Source organism: Haliotis rufescens, unplaced genomic scaffold, assembly GCF_023055435.1.
Source record: "Haliotis rufescens isolate VD_foot unplaced genomic scaffold, xgHalRufe1.0.p SCAF_8, whole genome shotgun sequence".
NCBI lineage: Eukaryota > Metazoa > Mollusca > Gastropoda > Lepetellida > Haliotidae > Haliotis > Haliotis rufescens.
In genome coordinates, this window is record NW_025964372.1 from 1,078,756 (window position 1) to 1,097,406 (window position 18,651).

The following is an 18,651-nucleotide window of genomic DNA, read 5'->3' on the forward strand; positions in this document are numbered from 1 at the left end:
AGGTTGTTAGAAATCGGTCGCTATGACAACTTAATATATTTCACTCGATTAATAACTACAGTTATGAAACCCTGTTATGTGGACTGTGGCCTTCTCAGTGAAATCGTCCGGATTAACTAATGTCCAGATAAACGAATACTGGGTGCGGAGAAATGCCAGTTGTATATATTATACAGGTTCCATGCATTACTACGACCAGCGAGCTGGGTACACAGGTGGTCCAATCGTCAAAAGCGCCGCGATTCGCTGTGCAGGGTTGCGTCCCTTTGGCACGCCAGAAACCTATGATTGTGGGTTCGAATCCCGGTTCGCCCCGATTATGTTTCTAGGTTTGTCAGCACCATATCCGGGTCCGTGGGTTTCACCGAAGTAGTAAACGTCTGAGACTTGCATCACTTCGGGCTTTCCACCCACATTAAGCTGACACGCCGCGATATAACTGGAATACTGTTAGAAAATATTTATACATTGCTTCATACATATTTACAATATTTCTTCTATCAACAAATCTATTTACTTATTCATCAATCGAAGATGAAAGAATTTCGATATGTACATTTTTTACGAGGTGATATTGATTTGCTTACCTACTGGGGGGGGGGGGGGGGGGGGGGGTAATTAAACCAGAGACATATGGTCTCTGATTAAACTTAATATTTTTTACACAGAGATCAAATATATCAAATACGCTAAATGCAGTGAATTTATTCAAGGAATCTTACAAGGATATGTAGTTATGAAAAATTAAAAAAACATATTTGGGTATGTCAATTTTAAAATTATAACAAACAACTACTTATTATTGAGTTTAGAACTTATACCTTCAGGACTTCTACATTCCGAGCCATCACAACCGGATGTGTGACTTAGAGTTACCTCCCCATAAAGAGAAGCGTGTGTATTCTCTCGACGAAATAATCTACCGGTTTGTCCGTTGTATATGCGATATCCCTGCATATAAGACTACCTACGTAGGTATTGCGGTTTGTATTATTTAACAACAAGGTATATTAATCTTATTTCAAAGAAAAATCTACGGTGCTAGGCAATGAAAGAGTTGTTATTGGCCGCAATGACCCGGAAGCTGCCCCCAACGGTGATCAGAAACCCTTTCTACCCGTGTTCCAACAAATACTCCATTTTATTATGCATTTGGGAACTGTAGAATGTGTCGTGCCCGATTTGAGAATACTAATGTATTGATTTGAAGCAATATATTTTCACCTCCTGATCAGAAATTCTGGGAATAGCGGGTTTGTCATTGTTTGCTGGTGTGATTTATTGTTGTTCTTGATATTTGACACATTTCTCAGACGAACTAATCTCATTCAATTATACCCAGAAACTTTTCCACATATGTGTACTATAATCTATTCAATGCACTTGGTAATAGTAAAGGAGAAATGGTTTCTGTAGACCCAAATTGATCAGTATGTAGTGTAACAGTTTGAAAAGAAGTAAAAGTAGGCCATTCTTTACTTGCAAATATTGAAATATAGGTGGTAATATTTGAATATATTTTCACTGCAACTATTTCACAAGCACATATCGACCTAGTTTATAGATATTATGTGGGAACTATTGATGGTATGTATGCTACTTAACCATGTTTACAGCAGGAGTATCCATAAAAACATAATAGATATAAACTATGCAAATAATCTCCGACCTGTGTAACCAATCAACTATTAATATTTTGTGTATTGTTGGCATGAAGTGTTTAGCGTTACATTGTAAGCATTTATAATTGTTTCATTGAAGTAAGAATCTTTGTTTTGGAATAACCAATTGGATACAGCATTTTGGTTGATGAAGCTATGTAAAGTTACGAAAGAGTAAATTTGGGAAGAAATTGAACACTGAATACAGACAGTGTCGATTGTACTGGTTTCAGCCGAACGAATAGCTGAAAGTTTCATAAGTTTAAAGAAGAAATATGAGATCTAGGTTTTATGTGACATGAATTATCAAAGCATGTTTTGAGACAGATCTGCCCCTGGCCTATTACATAGGGGAGAAGGCAGGTGTGAAAACTCATGTTGTCAAGTGATTACTACTCTAGTTTTTAAATTATCTGTGGATGGTGGACCCAAACCATTTGTTTCCTATTTCTACACTAACGATATGATAATAGATTCATGTCTTCTTCATTCAAAGTTTCATTTCAAACATAGGGCCTACAAATCCCCATCTAAACATGCGTTTTACAAGGCTTCGGAACATGTGCAATAATGGACTTTGTTACAAACCTTGGGACTTGGTTGCTTGTTACCAGCCTGTAAACATGAAGAATGTCACAGTAGTCAACCACAGGAAATATTACTTGATAGGATTTGAACAAGTGGCTTCTGTAGCATTCTGATATTAGAGGTGGCTGTACCCTCGAGGGGGGTTGAAGCGTAAAATTATTGTCCCCCTAAGAGGGTATGTAAGTCCCACATCATTCAAAGTATTTTTATGCATGCCAGAATTTTAAAAAATAGTATTTTCGTCATTTTAACATAAGGCTTAACTGGTATACTAATACAAGTGACTGTAGGGATGATATAAACCCTACCAGCGTCCATGCAGGAAGCAAAGGCACTGTAAGTCCCCATGGTCCCTGGTATGGTGATCTCCCTTTAGTGACTGACGATCTCAAGCCCATTTTTATATTGTGATGTCAATTGATTCTTTCTCCTTTTAAATGTGCCTCAACTAGTTTTAAATCTAATCTGTGATATGCTAGTTATCGTACTGTCCTTCGATGACAGGTTTTTATAAAGTTTAATTATATGCATTATTACTGTCTAACTTCTCATCACGATATGGCTGAAATATTGCCAATGTGACGTTAAATATTAACTCACTCACTCACTGATATTAGAGAGTACAATTCATATGGTCAATGTAAGCAATCCAAGTTTACACAACATTGCTTTGAAACATTGCCGATTTTCTTGAGTATAATGCGCGCCCCCTCCAGCAAAGTCCAGCAAACGAACGGGTGATGAGAAACTTCGTCAGTACAAATTCGAAATTTGAGATAAAAAATCACCAGACATGTTGATTTACCATTTAAATTGTATTTTTTGTTCTGCTAGGCATTGTTTTATATCCAGGGATTAAGATTACCTTGTGTATTTTCTTGTAAACTAAGCCGGACACAGCAATCAGCTGTACACACGTTTTCTTGGAATCTACCGGTGATTCGGTCAAGGCACACCCAATGATATAACTTTACGGGATTTTTATGCAAGGATCGGCAAAAAATGTATCTGAAACTATTTTTTTATCAGGAATAATATATTCCAATATCTTGTTAATTTAGATGCAGCTTTTACTAAACATATTTAAAATAATAATAACCCTTAGCGAAGCAGCTGATCGCTATTGCCGGGTATTATTTTTTACATGGAACCAGTCTGACCAGTCACCGTCAAGGCTCCCGTGCACGTGATCGCGCGATCGTGTTGACATAGAATCGTCCAACAAAAACAAATATGAGTTTTAACGATTCGAAGTATGGCATTTATGATATATGTATCCATTCTCTGTCAACCAAAGTTCGTTTCAAGGCGTCAATAGCGGTAATCTGACCGTGGTTGCTGTTAATAACGGTGAGTTGTGTGATCTTCCGATCGTGCGCACTATACTCAAGAAAATACATTACTCACATCCCTATACAGACAGCTTCATTTCAAAAGATTTCTAACGATGGGGTAGGCTGGTACTTAAGGTGTTCTCTCCTCACACCAAGGGCCCAGGTTCGAATCCTCACATAGATACATGTGTGAAGCCCATATCTGGTGGTTTCTTGGGCGGTGGGGTAGGCCAGTAATTTAAGTGTTTGCTAATAGCGCCAAAGACCCAGGTTTGATTCCTGAAATGTGGAATATTACAAAAGTGGCTATAACCTACTAACTCCCTCACTTGAGATATTTCCAGATCTGTCGTGACGAACAGCCAATGGTTGTCATGAGTTACTTTATGTATTTTCTTCTGTGCAGAGTCATGTCATTTAACCGGTCAAACGAAGGTTGGGGCGACCACTCACGGTCCAAGAAGAGGCGGTTTGACCGGAACCGAGGGCGAGGCTACTACGGGGGCAGGAGGAATGATTACTACTCTCAGAACGGTAGATGTTCTCATTATTCATATACTTGTCAGTAATTGAAAGGGGCCATCACTTCCAAAATGAAGCTACTGTGATGGATATTTTCACAGTATTAATCATAATGGAATTGAGATTGATCTATAGCACTGACCTCCCTTTTTAGCACTCAACATTCATCTATAGCACTGACGACCTGTGAAGTTCCGGTGTACAATTGGTCTTCAGCAACCCATTCTTGCCATCAAAGGCGACTATGCTTGTCGAAAGAGGCAACTAGTGGGATCTGGTGATCAGGCTCGCAGACTTGACTGATGCATGTCCGTGGATCCCAATTGCGTACATGGATGCTAATGATGTCAATCACTGGATTTTCTGGTCCAGACTCGATTATTAAGACCACCGTCATATAGCTGGAATATTCCCATCTTCCAGAGGCAAGAGAGTTAACTGACTTTAAAAGTCCAGTTTCCACCCTTGCCGAACTAGGCTGGAATTACTGGGCTCGATCGTAGCGCCACCAGTGGCTATTACCAGTTATGTCCCTTCTAAGCCTCTCCTAAGGACCAATCAAATTCCACCTCTCATATCACTTGCGTTTGCTTCACACAAAATGGTTGCACCCGGGCAGGATGATCAGATCGATAATCAAGATCTATATTGAGATAAAACAGGTCTTACATCGCGAAATGCATCAAATCATGTGAGCACCTTGATTTAAAACGTGAGAAGATTTGGAAAATATCTCCTGACAACGAGTTGGTGGTGCACATGCTTTGCAAATCCTGCAATCGACCGAAATCTGCACAACAGTTTACGAACCGGATTTCAATTTCGGTGCGCGATTTTGATTGGACTATGCATAGACTCGTTAGCCCAGCCAAAACGTAACTCCATAATACCAGCCTAGTTCGGCAAGGGTGGAAACTGGACTTTTATAGTCAGTTAACTCTCTTGCCTCGGGAAGATGGAATATTCCTGAATGCAGTGTTAAACAACAAACAAACTATGGCACACACACGAATCTCTAGCACTGACTACTTGAACGATACATAAGCTATTTATTCAGTATCAAGAATGTGATTAAAAAGTGAATCATAATAAAATGCTTCTGAGCCTTATTAGACATAATGATGTTTTCCTTTCCCCTGTGAGGTTGATGTGATTTGTTCATTTATGAATTGTATTTTTCTTTGAAGACCAATTGACAGAGCAAGTCCAGGGCTGGATGCAGTGGGTGGGGTCGGCAGGTGGCCCCCCAGGGTACGGGCCCGACCAGTGCGAGGGGTGGGGGGGGCAGCAGGGGTACCAGCAGGACGGCGGCTACTGGAGTCACCCAGGCAGCTCCCAGTCCTATCAGCCCAACTACAACGAGGAAACTGAACCAGCTATTTTAACAGTGGCTGAAAGACTGGAAAGGCTTGGTGAATATCTCCGAAGATATCACAGCAATAACGACGTTCAGGTGATCGAGAAAGGAGTCCTTGCCAGCCAGTCAGGCCTACGAGCCGATTACAGCCACGAAGTGGTGCACAAAGTAGGCAAGAAGTACATATTCACCGGATGTCTCAAACTCAATAAAGTGTTCATAGCCCGCAGTGTAGGGGGAGACAAGCAGAGGACCAAACAGTCGACTTACAGGAAGGCCATCAACATCATCCGAAACAAGTCCATCAGGCACATACTGGGGCTGAAAGATGTCGGCATACAGATTCTGAAATTTGATGCCAAAGCCTTCTTTAAAAGAGACGAAGAGTACGATGACCCTGGTGCCATCGCCCTGAAGAGGTTCATTTCAATCGAGAAAGGAGAGATGGAGGTCGAAATCCCCGAAGGAGCATCCTTAGACCAGGTGCTCAAAGTGGAGCTGACGGATGACGAGGTGAAGGAGAAGCTAGCAGCGGTAGTTGCGTACTGCAAGGAGACGACACGCCACCCCAATGCCTCACTGATGCACTTGCTGGATCGGAACGTGTTCCGGATTGGCCTGGAGCCCAAATGTATTGTTAAGTTCCTGGAAGCGGATGAGAACCGACCAGCCGAGGAGAACGTTATTTGTGAGTACTTCCTGCAGAAGGTCCTGATCGGAAAAGGGAAGGGGGAGACTCGGACAAACGCACATGCCGAAGCCTACGAAAACGCCTACCATAAACTTACCACCATGACAGGAGAGGAACTGTTTGATGCGGGCAAGCCGGCTTCAGAGGAGGAAGAGCTGAAAGTGGCCAAAACTGAAGTCTGGGCAAAGTCTAGAACGGAGGGTGTCGAATCAAACATTGGCCGTTTAAAACTCCTGAGACGAGATCCCATACAGAGAGATAAAGAGTGGAATGAGATGGTCATTGTGGAGACGCATGATTGGTCGTTCAATCGAAGAAAAAATGCGTACAGTATCTTGATGATGAGCGCTATGTGGAATGGGATGCTCCTGGAGTGGAAGATTGAGCCAGATGAGAAGGGATACAGGCAAGTACTGATGATGGAGAGTGTGTGGTACATTGATCATTACATCCATGTGTGCAGATGGTTTGTGGGAGTAGACATGGTTGTAAGGACGGGCTGTGGGAGGAGATGTGGTTGTAAGGAAGGGTTGTGGGAGGAGACATGGTTGTAAGGATGGGTTGTGGGAGGAGACGTGGTTGTAAGGATGGGTTGTGGGAGGAGACATGGTTGTGAGGATGGGTTGTGGGAGGAGACGTGGTTGTAAGGATGGGTTGTGGGAGGAGACGTGGTTGTAAGGATGGGTTGTGGGAGGAGACGCAGTTGTAAGGATGGGTTGTGGGAGGAGACATGGTTGTGAGGATGGGTTGTGGGAGGAGACGTGGTTGTAAGGATGGGTTGTGGGAGGAGACGTGGTTGTAAGGATGGGTTGTGGGAGGAGACGTGGCTGTGAGGATGGGTTGTGGGAGGAGACGTGGCTGTGAGGATGGGTTGTGGGAGGAGACGTGGTTGTAAGGATGGGTTGTGGGAGGAGACAGGGTTGTGGGAGGAGACGTGGTTGTAAGGATGGGTTGTGGGAGGAGACGTGGTTGTAAGGATGGGTTGTGGGAGGAGACATGGTTGTGAGGATGGGTTGTGGGAGGAGACGTGGTTGTGAGGATGGGTTGTGGGAGGAGACATGGTTGTAAGGAAGGGTTGTGGGAGGAGACGTGGTTGTAAGGATGGGTTGTGGGGAAGGGTTGTGGGAGGAGACGTGGTTGTGAGGATGGGTTGTGGGAGGAGACATGGTTGTAAGGATGGGTTGTGGGAGGAGACGTGGTTGTAAGGAAGGGTTGTGGGAGGAGACGTGGCTGTGAGGATGGGTTGTGGGAGGAGACGTGGTTGTGAGGATGGGTTGTGGGAGGAGATGTGGTTGTAAGGAAGGGTTGTGGGAGGAGACGTGGTTGTGAGGATGGGTTGTGGGAGGAGACGTGGTTGTGAGGATGGGTTGTGGGAGGAGACGTGGTTGTAAGGATGGGTTGTGGGAGGAGACGTGGTTGTAAGGAAGGGTGGGAGGAGACATGGTTGTGAGGATGGGTTGTGGGAGGAGACGTGGTTGTGAGGATGGGTTGTGGGAGGAGACGTGGTTGTGAGGACGGGCTGTGGGAGGAGACGTGGTTGTGAGGATGGGTTGTGGGAGGAGACGTGGTTGTGAGGACGGGCTGTGGGAGGTGACGCGGTTGTAAGGATGGGTTGTGGGAGGAGACGTGGTTGTAAGGATGGGTTGTGGGAGGAGACGTGGTTGTGAGGATGGTTTGTGGGAGGAGACGTGGTTGTAAGGATGGATTGTGGGAGGAGACGTGGTTGTGAGGATGGGTTGTGGGAGGGGGAGTCAGAACTGACTAATACCAGACATATTTTTTCCAACCAGTAAGTTCCATACTGCTCATTTCTAGAATTGACTGGTATTGGTATGATCATGTTGATATTTCACTGCCATCTTTCAAAAACCTTGTGTTGTACATTCAGATTTTTGTTGTCAAATTTGAGTGCGCTATTATTAGCCAATAACAGTGCAGGATTGGGAGGAAATCCATTTGCTGCTGACACTAATAACATATTCATGTTTAAATGGAGGCAATGCCCAATACTGTAAGCAGAAGTTTAGCAATGTTTTGAAGAACGTTTCAGACAATAATTATATCAACTACGTATGGTAACAATTAATCATGAGAGCGTGTAGGTTTGTTTTCCCACAGAGTTGATACCGTTGTAATTTGAAATCCTTTCCGTCGTTTTGACTTGTTTGCACGTGTACAAAAATGCGATACACCATCCATTGTACTGCCTGCAGAACACCAGATACCTATCCGCCAAGTTTGTTTGATGCTACTTTTAAAGTAATATGGCAGTATGCTAAAGCGTTACTATGTGTAAAATGGGGCAATAAAGCTCAAAATAAGCAGAAAAATTACCCCACTTGCATTTGTATGTTGTTTATAATTAAACCTCAAAATTGAATATCCAAAGCAATTGATAAGTGAATATTGGACATCAGCATATTGATATTACTCAAAAATAGAAGTGTTATAACGACGTGCAGCAACGTCTTCAATGACCTCCATTGGGAACAAGATCATCAGACAGGTATTTTATCATTAACTTTGGAAACTAAAAATGACATTTACTTACAATAGCATTAGGATCGAAAAATCAGCAACTGCTACTGGGGAAGGACATTCATCAAGAATATGGCTGAAGATGTCCGGTATTCTCTATTCAAACCAATTTATCTAGGCCTGCTCGCACGTTGGTTTTCGTTCCTAGACCAATATAGAGGAAGAGGATTTAAACGTTAGTTTTACATTATTGCATTGAACATGTGAAATGCAATGGTAGAATAAATTGATAATAAATGAAATTTGAAAGTCCCATTTTGAACAAAATAACATTTTTTCCCAGTTTCCTGTGGACAAGGGTACTTTGTTTAGAATCTTAGATCAAACTCAGAAAGGAAATTTTACTCGGGCAAACTGGCAGTCCTCGCAAGTTTTGATTCCTGATATATTTCTGAAAATGCGAAGCATTAGTCCTTCTCAGTCTCATTAAAATCAGACCTCAGTTCTCGCTACCGCTAAACAAAGATCTGAGGACATCCCATTATGGGTCACGTCAGAACGACCTTTCATGCAACCAATCAGAGCATCGCTTACCAGATTATGAAAGTGACAGTAGGAATGTGATTTCTGATCATGCAGCCTCGAAAACTTAAACTCCGAACGATAGTTACGGGTTTAACGACTGTATCCATAAAATCTAGACAATCTATTAGCCATTCCAGAATGTTCTTTTGTTCAGGTTTCAAATGTGTAATCGAGAATTTGTCAAAATATGTTACGAAGCGTAGTCGCCAATTTGAAATTAGTGCCACAAAGCACGAGAAAGCTGCCTTCTGATTGGTCATTCTATTGGTTGGTCAAAGTTCGGGCAAGGTCAGTCTGACGTGACCCGTAATGGGATGTCCTCAGATCTTTGTTTAGCGGTAGCGAGAACTAATATCTGATTTTAATGAGATTGTAGTCCTTCTTGAAGGGACCGTCTCCGTGGTCTGGTGGTAGAGGGTCCGCCCAGAGAGCGGAAGGTCCGGGGTTCGATCCCCGGCCGCGTCATACCAAAAGACGTTAAAAGATGGTACTTGTTGTTGCCCTGTCTGGCGCTCGGCATTAAGGGGCTAAAACAAGGACCGGTCGGCTCGGAGTCAGTATACTGTGTCTGAGTGGGGTATTCATGTTAACCTGCGGCATGGTATCTCAGTGAGCTAGCACTATAAATCGGCATCAGTCCGGACTAGTACAAGCAGCCACACAAACACACACACGTACATGCACGTCGCTATATAAGTGCAATAATCTTGGACGCGACGTTAAACCCCATTTCACCTCACCTCACCTTCTTGAAGGTGCTACAACTCTGTACAGATCCAAGATTCCCAAATTATGTTGTCCACCATACTGTGTCTACGACTTCCACAACATTGGTTAATGCCAACAAACTAAGTCACTTTTTGCTTGTCGCTTGTCCTAGCAACACGTATCTCTGCAACAAGACTGATATAGATATGCTTATCATTACATGCTGAGGTGTGTGCTGGTGTGTTGATGTAGTGGATGTTTGTTGTGTTCCAGATGTGAGATGATCCTGCAGCAGACGAAGGTGGGAGAGGCCGTTGCCGGGGACCAACACACAGTCCGCACGCTGGCAGCGGCAGATGCACTCTTCAAGTTCTACGAGTCTCAGACAGTTCTCAAGGTTTGTGTGCTCTCGTTTTTCTTAGTGTTAATTGTAATGAAGTTGTGATCTGCATTAGGTTACAGCAGTGTTCGAAATACCTGCCTGCCCGACCGTCCGAGACGGGTTGATTTCAACTCGGGCTGCCAGATTTTCAAATCCCCCTGCCCAACGGTCAGGTTATATTTCATATGTGAAAATATTCTAAATATTTCCTGATGATAAGCATTAATTCACATATAAAGATGAATGATAAAATGTAACCCAAAAGAAACCCCGTTAGCTTATCCTGAGAAACATATGATTATAGTGGGCAGGCAGGTTTTGGTCAGGGCTGGCAAGTATTTCAGCTAGCCAGTCCTGTGGTCTGGCTGAAATTTTTGGGAGTTTCATACCCTGGTTACATGCTTGTAATTGTTAAGGCATAATATTTCAGGCTAAATTTAACTGTATAAAACTTGCACGAGTGCACACCGTTATTAAAAAGTGCAACCTAATATTTATCTCTTCTTGCTCCAAGTGCATGTAAAATAAAATTCAGTTTGTGTTTGACTGACTTACTTTTCAAGTCAACAATCATGGAACACACTCACTACCTCTAAGCTTTGCGCACCATTCTACATCACTGAACCCTGTTATGTGTAGTTTGTCATGCATTCTTGGGCTTGACATCATCAAACTGTGGGTACTTCAAGATTATGTGCACATGTTCCTGTTACGTTTCTCAGAAAGATGTCATAAGTTTATGTAAAATCATCAGAGATCTTAGATTTTATGTATTTAGATGTCAACAACTGTCAAAATTGAAGTATCTGTGAAATATATTTTAGTTACTAGATTCTTAATATTTGGATTTTATCCCCAAAAATAAATTGTCCCTGATGATTCTTGAAAAAAATACATTTTTAACCCATCCTATCTCACTCTATGCTTTTCTTCCTTCTTCTTTCGATCCTTATGTGGAACACAGTTTCCAGCTTCTTTAAACAATTCACCCGAACACATCCCAGCATCACCATGTTCACCACCCAAACCAATGGTTCACTCTAATCCTGTGTGTTAGAATCTCACATGAAATGATCACCTGACTAGAAATCATTGTAATGTTTACATTTATGCTTCTGACTGTTGAAAAATAAGGAAATTGTCTGTCTGAAAAATTATGACATTGCAAGGTGTTTTTCTTAAATCTTTAATTACACTATACAAAGTAATATAAAAAATCAACAAAAATATATCTTAAAGTTGTCAAACTTACAGCTAAGTTATTATTTCCATCTTTTCGCACGATTGCGTGTAATGGAAGTGAAATGACATCTCGGCTTTCGTCGCTTCGATTTCTCGGCCCGGTTGTTTAATGCCAAAATACATGCATGAAAAATCTTTGTCAGGGCTCGTAACCTAGCACGATACAAGCATGAAGTTCCAATTTTATAATATAGATCACGATTTCCTGCTTAAAATGTTCAGAATAACACGATTTAACAAAAACCTTTCGTCAAAATCTGAAATTCATCATGCACAAGGACAGTACTATTGCTGTAATTTGAGGAGCAGATTTCGACAAGAAATTTTTTATCCAATTAATTCATATATTACAGCAACAAAAAGACTCTGAGAGAGGCTACTGTCATGTAGATAAAAATAATAAGCTTTCTTAGGGTGTATCACTTCGACGTACGTGTTATTCATATGAAGCTTCGAAAACGTAGGTATTTCTTCATGTTACTTAGCGGACAGCCATTGTTATCGGGAAATGGGTGAAGAGAGATATTATTTGTAATTCTCTTTAAAATAATTTTCCTATACAATTAAAATAAAAAAGAAATAGGTAAGGGGATTTAATGGAATCTTATATTTGCTGCAAATCGTCAATTTTTCACTTCCTTGGTCCATAATCGGGACGTTATGAATGTGTGAGCTTACATCTTTATTTACAACAACCTTAATTAAATTGTAAATGCATTATTTAAATAATGTAATAAACATAGCTTTCCTATGTATGAACAGTAGGATTAGACCTTTAAAAAAAAGTATTACATGTAGTAGCAAAGATGTTTTACAAGCAGATATTTTCCTTGATAAATGTTGGCTTCATCTCTGGGAACTTTCGGGGGCACGGGTGGCCCAGTCGTCTAAGGCGCCGCGATTCGCTGTGCAGAGTTGCGTCCCTTGGGCACGCCAGAAACCTATGATTGTGGGTTCGAATCCCGCTCCGCCCCGATTATGTTTCTAGGTTTGTCAGCACCATACCCTTGCTCGTGGGTTTCACCGAAGTGCTAAACGTCTGAGACCTGCATCTCTTCAGGCTTTCCTCCCACATTAAGCTGACACGCCGTGATGTAACTGGAATACTGTTAAAAGCGGCGTTAAACCCAACTCACTCACTCATTCACTCAGGGAACTTTCAATTTTCATGAATCAGTGACAAGTTAAATAAAGTCAATTTCATTGACATTTTGATTTTTTCAATCTTTCAAGACATCAGGCATACACCTTCATGGTTATGTACAAAATTGGGATTGAAATAAAGTATCTTTTTAAAGTGACTATCCATGATCATATCATCATATCATGTTTGACAGTTCTCAAAACAAACATCTATTTGAGAGCCAGCTAATATATTAATGCTCAAACATTTAACATTGTTACACTTGCAACCTTGTGTTCAAATTTGATGTCTTTTACTGTAATCAATTATAATAAATAACAAACAACTTCAAATAAACATAATATTTTATTTATCACAATTGTTTTAGGTAAAGTTGCATGGCGACTAACGTTTCATTTTGGCTACTGATAAACATTTACTTAGCTATCAACAAGTAAGTCCAAAAGTGACCTCTGAGCCCTGATGTAGCATCAGAGACACTGGAGTCAGCAAATGCAACATAAATGTATTCTCTTCACTTTAAGGTGAGATCGACCAAGGAGTGCAATGACATTGTGGTGACATCGGAAGAGATCACAGAGAAGGGGGACAAACTGAAGGCTGAGAGTGGAGAAACGGGCACAGACGACTTTATCATCATCACCCGCAAGAGGTACTTCCGGGATGATCCCGATGGGGATGAAGATGACGAGGAGGAGGAGGTCCCTGCTCCTCCACCAAAAGCTGCACGAAAGGCTGCACCAAAAGTGGTCAAGGAAGAAAGTGAGGTCAAGGAGGAGAGTGAGGTCCAGTCATCGACTTCGTCAGATCCTGCTGCAGGTGCTTCTGTGTCAGGAGCTGCTGGTGGTGCTGCTGCTTCAGATGGTGGTGAAGGCAAGGAGGGGGAGAAAGAGAGCAATGGGGATGGAAATAAGGGTGAGGATGGCGGTAAGGATGGAGAGGCCGGTAAGGGGGAGGAAGAAGCCAAGGATGAAGATGGTGGCGCGGAGGGAGAGGATGAGCTTCCTAACAGATGCCGTATCAACAAGTGGCATAGGGACGCCATAGAGAAGGTCATGCAGGAATACAAGCAGATGGACACCCTTCGGGATCTGCGCTTTGTGTATGGGTTTGAGCAGGGCGACTGGGATCAGATCAAGTATTTGGCTAAGAAAATTGGCCTGAAAATTATGCAGAAGAAGATCAAGGATCGGTTCCTGAAGTTGTACAGGAAGAACACCCCAGATCAGATGGTGGATATCCTTGTCAAGCTGGGCGAGCCCAGTGGTAGATACGAACTTGTGCCCCGAGAAGGGCTGCCAAGCCATGCCGACATTGAGAGTGTGCTGGTGTTAGGAAAGGCTTAAAGGCCATCATTTAGACTCAAATCATCATGTGTCATTGGTTTCCATATTGGCTTGTTTGTCCCCGGCTGCACAGGTAGTGTTGCAGTTTGATCTAAACATTGATTTTAAGTGACAACAGGAAAATCAACCTTACTTGAAAAATGAGAAATGACTTTGTATATTTTCCAAATATTCATCTCCTATTTGCATTCAATTACAGATGCCTACCATACAGCCACATCATCAATCTCATTAACATCAGATCTGAGTTTTCGCTACCGCTAAACAAATATCTGAGGACATCCAATGACAGGTCCCGTGATCTTGGACCTTCCAATTACATGACTGACAAGAAGATGACATTAGCCAATCAGAAAGCAGTTTTCTTGACCTATACAGCACTAGTTTCAAACTGGCAACTTTCATTCCAGACTATGCTCAAAAATATATTTTGACAAAGTTCTCTATTCACAATTTGAAAACTAAACAAAAGAACGTCCTAGAGTATCTAATAGATGGCCTAGATTGTTTGGCAGTACTCCCACGGGCTATGAATAGCCTCGTCCGTTGAAGTGGCGGTGTGGTAGCCTAGTGGTCGTCATGCCAAAGACCTGGGTTCAATGGGTGCAATGTTTGAAACCCATTTCTGGTGTCTCCCGCCATGATATTGCTGGAATATTGCTAAAAGTGGGGTAAAACCATACTCACTCACTCTCCCGTTCTAAAGATTATCCCACTCCTGATCGGGTGAGCAACGTTCTGATTGGTTGGATGAAAGGTCGTTCTGACATGACCCATAATAGGATGTCCTCAGTTTAACAGTAGCCAGAAATAACATCTGATTTTGATGAGATTGACACATCATGGTCACCAAATTCATGCATATGCTAACCAGTTTCAGTGGACATCGTTGTGTTGTCAGAATGCCCAATGCACATCTGATAAAAAGGCCTTTGGAGATATCACAAGAGTAGACTGCCCTTTTCATTGATGTCTGCGCACCGCAAGACCTTTGGCAGCTTTGTTTTTTCATTTTCTGAAGAAACCCCATGATGAGGGATCGTGTTCTTCTTTCACCAGTGTTCAACATGGGGCATGAACGTCTGGGGTTTCTTGTCGTAACCCTAATATTTAAGGTGAACGTATTGGGCATTCCAAGATTCTGTAATAGCTCAACAAGAACCCCAGAAGTTTGTTCATGATGAACACTGTTTTCCATATGTAGTTAGCGTTCCCTATATTTCAATGACCTGTTTTTACAGAAAGGCGGTTCCTTTTAATGACTGGTTTGTGTACTTTCTGCTTACAAAATCTGACTATCACATCCTTACTTTAGACTACAAGGCCTACAAGCCAAGCTTTCAAACCACAATATATTCAGTAATGTTTGAAGAACACAAAACTATGTCGTGTGTATTTGATTTTATCCCCTGCTACAGGCTGACATTTAATTTTAAGTATGTAGACCAAGATTGTAAGACGTCTGGCCTTACAGTAGGTATATAAGCGTTAGAAATTGGCACACGTCAAATAGTCCTTGCCGAACTGCCCAATAGTTAAGGTATCCTTTTAAGGGTTATGCTGTATGTTGTCATCATAAGGACTAGTGGACTAAAACTGTTAGTTTCTATTGCTGGGTACATAGTGCTGTTTCTTGTCATAGTCCAGTACACTTCCAGCCTGAATGATTCCGGACTAGAACGTTGGGCTAGCATGGTTGGCTGGGTTCACAGTGTATGATTGGGAGGACTAGAATGCCACCATGTCCTGTCATTGGGTTGTGTTGTGTTGTGCAGCATGGTGACGAGTTTTATACGTGTATTGTCTTTTCTTGGTTACCATGGTTACTGATTATTGTGAAATGAATGAGTGCGAGCCGTGATCTGGTTGAAAAGAGATCATAATTGGGATTCAAAGTACTAAAGTAGAGAGTACTTTTCTTGATAAATCGCTTTCTTTTTAAATGTGTAATTTGGTATGGTGACATGAATAATACTATTCATATTTATAAACAAATCTGTGCTTTTGTCGTTTTCCCTCAGCATAACCAAGCAGTTAAAGTCATGAAGCCTGTGACGTCAATCATATTGTCCATCGTGTCATGACGTCATAGCATTCCACAGTGTCTGTCTTGCACACCGTGGATGCTGCTTACATTTTGTATTCACAATATGGCTAGATACTTTTGTTTCAGATTTGGTTATTGTGTACATGCTTTTCAAAATTTGTACATTTGAAACCTCTGGATAACATCCTTCCAATGAAATTTGTAGTCATCAAATACTCAATAACGACTGCTAATAATGGAGATAGAAGAATGTGACAGGAGATTTAACATTTGAAACCTCCATTGCGCCGGCTAACACAATTGGTTCCTAAAGAAACTGTGGCAGCTTCCCATCCTCTACTGCTTCCCTCGCTATGCCGGGATCCAAAGTTAGAATTGGTTCTAGTTGTGTGAGTACATGTACTTCATGCTTGTGATATTGTGAGGCCCAGCTAGCTAGGCACCGATGGATAGGTCACACCACCGACCCCAAAATTAGAAGGGGATTAAACTTTAAATGTTACTTCTGACATTTCTTTGTACCGACCAGCTGACCACTTTAAAATATGTGTTTGCGAATTTATATTTCATATAACCAAACTATGGTTTGTGGAAAACATATCTGAAAAAACATCTGAAAAAACAAGGAACTATAATACAATAGCTGATCCAGACTTGAGCTGGCAGTGGTGCTTGGTGTTGACCGGATTCCGTCTTGCAAGGACCATCAAGAGCTGTTTCACCTGAGCATGGAGTCTCTGTGTGTATCTCTACATTGATATTGTTTTCCTATTTTGTGAGTAACTTCTTCTTGAATTGTATTAGCTGTTGTGCTCCAGTTGTTGTACAGAAGACACCTTCTCGTTAGTCATGAATTTATGATCACATTAACTTTAATCTGAAATAAAACCTTTAATGTAATCGTCCTTTCTGCATTGTTGTTGAGTAAAACTTCATGTTTTAGACACTGGATCGATCGTTGGTTGTTTACTTCGGCTGAAATGACTGATTGTTTGCTCCAGACTCCAGATTATTTACTGACCGCAGTCATATGGCTGGAATATTGCTGAGATTAGGTTTAACAACAAACATTCAAAATAATTTGAATTGATGTCATGTTTTATTATCTCCCCCCCCCCCCCCCCCCCCCCCCTAATCATATCTCCATTTTAGAGAGGGACGCCTCCATGGTAGAGTGGAAGGTAGGGGGTTCGATCTCAGACCACATCATGCCAGATGTTAAAAGATGGTACTTGTTGTTACCATGCCTGTTGCTCTGCATTAAGTTCTAAAACAAGGATTGGTCAGCTCGGAGTCAGTATACTGTGTCTGAGTGGAGTATTCATGTTAAACTGCGGCATGGTATCTCAGTGGGCTAGCACTATAAAATCAGCATTAGTCCAGACAGGTACAAGGTACACACAGGCACACACACACACACACACACACACACACACACACACACACACACACACACAGCTATATAAGTACAATAATCTTCAACGCGACATTAAACTCAATTTCACCTGACCTCCATTCTAGAGGATGGACTCAGGGTATGGATCATCATAGAAGATGCAATGAGGGAGATGCAAAACAGGGATAATCGAAGATGCACACAAAGAAGAGAGACTCAGCTATTGTACTCAATTATTTACAGATTGCCTTCACACTGCTGGACAACAAACAGCTGGCAGTCCTGACCTAGCTAATCGTGTCGCCATGCCAACAGCCCGGGTTGTTGCTCACACCTTGGATCACTGGTCGGTCTACTGTTGTTTCTGCAGTGGACTCTTTTGTACACCAGCAATATGGAGGGATGACAACCATTACTATTTGGGCAGATTCGTTTTAGGATATTTTGAAATCTGAAATGAAATTAGCTGAAATAATTTACACATTTTGTCTTTAAAACATCACCTGCTGTTTCAACTAGATATTGACTTTGCTACATGAACAACCAATCAATAATTGGTTACTAATCACTTGTTTTAGCTTTCGTTGGGTTTTACATATTTTGAGGAGGTTGGGTTATGAAATATAATGCAAAAGATCACTTATTTTCATCAAAATCATAGCTGGATATGACAATGATAATTACTAAACTTAGATGCCAGTCCAATCTGACTGGTAGCGGGTACATATCTCTGAATATGTCTGCTTTGAAATGAAAGGAGTGACCAGTCACGTAGAGTCATATGCCTGGCCATCCTCGTTTATCAAGGGTATGATATTATAGTTCTGTTACGATTAATGCCCTGGAGCCATTCGCCACAATACCTTTATTTCGCATGTGACCTCACGGTCGTCTTCCTTGTTCCTATCTCTGACTTAGCACAGAATTTCTCTCGCTCAGTAATTTGATTGGACAGCTATTAATGTTTTTACCCCGGGTGGCCCAGTCGTCTAAGGCGCCGCGATTCGCTGTGCAGAGTTGCGTCCCTTGGGCATGCCAGAAACCTATGATTGTGGGTTCGAATCCGGTTCGCCCCAATTATGTTTCTAGGTTTGTCAGCACCGTACCCGTGCTCGTGCTCGTGGGTTTCACCAAAGTGGTAAACGTCTAAGACCTGCATCACTTCAGCCT

The 18,651-nt window shown here is 41.8% G+C and overlaps 1 protein-coding gene across 2 annotated transcripts; it reads left to right on the top strand.

The window, feature by feature from the left end:
• The first annotated feature begins 865 nt into the window (after nt 1–865).
• LOC124121300 lies at nt 866–16,985 on the top strand. 2 transcript variants are annotated; one of them, XM_046484281.2, is made up of 5 exons: nt 866–975; nt 3,990–4,117; nt 5,293–6,559; nt 10,198–10,321; nt 13,217–16,985. In XM_046484281.2, the coding sequence occupies exons 2-5, from the start codon at nt 3,994–3,996 to the stop codon at nt 14,036–14,038; spliced, it is 2,337 nt and encodes a 778-aa protein (XP_046340237.2). In that variant the 5' UTR covers nt 866–975; nt 3,990–3,993; the 3' UTR covers nt 14,039–16,985. The 2 variants fall into 2 exon arrangements, with proteins under 2 accessions (XP_046340237.2, XP_046340238.2); XM_046484282.2 differs by having other exon boundaries at nt 866–971.
• The last annotated feature ends 1,666 nt before the right edge of the window (nt 16,986–18,651 follow it).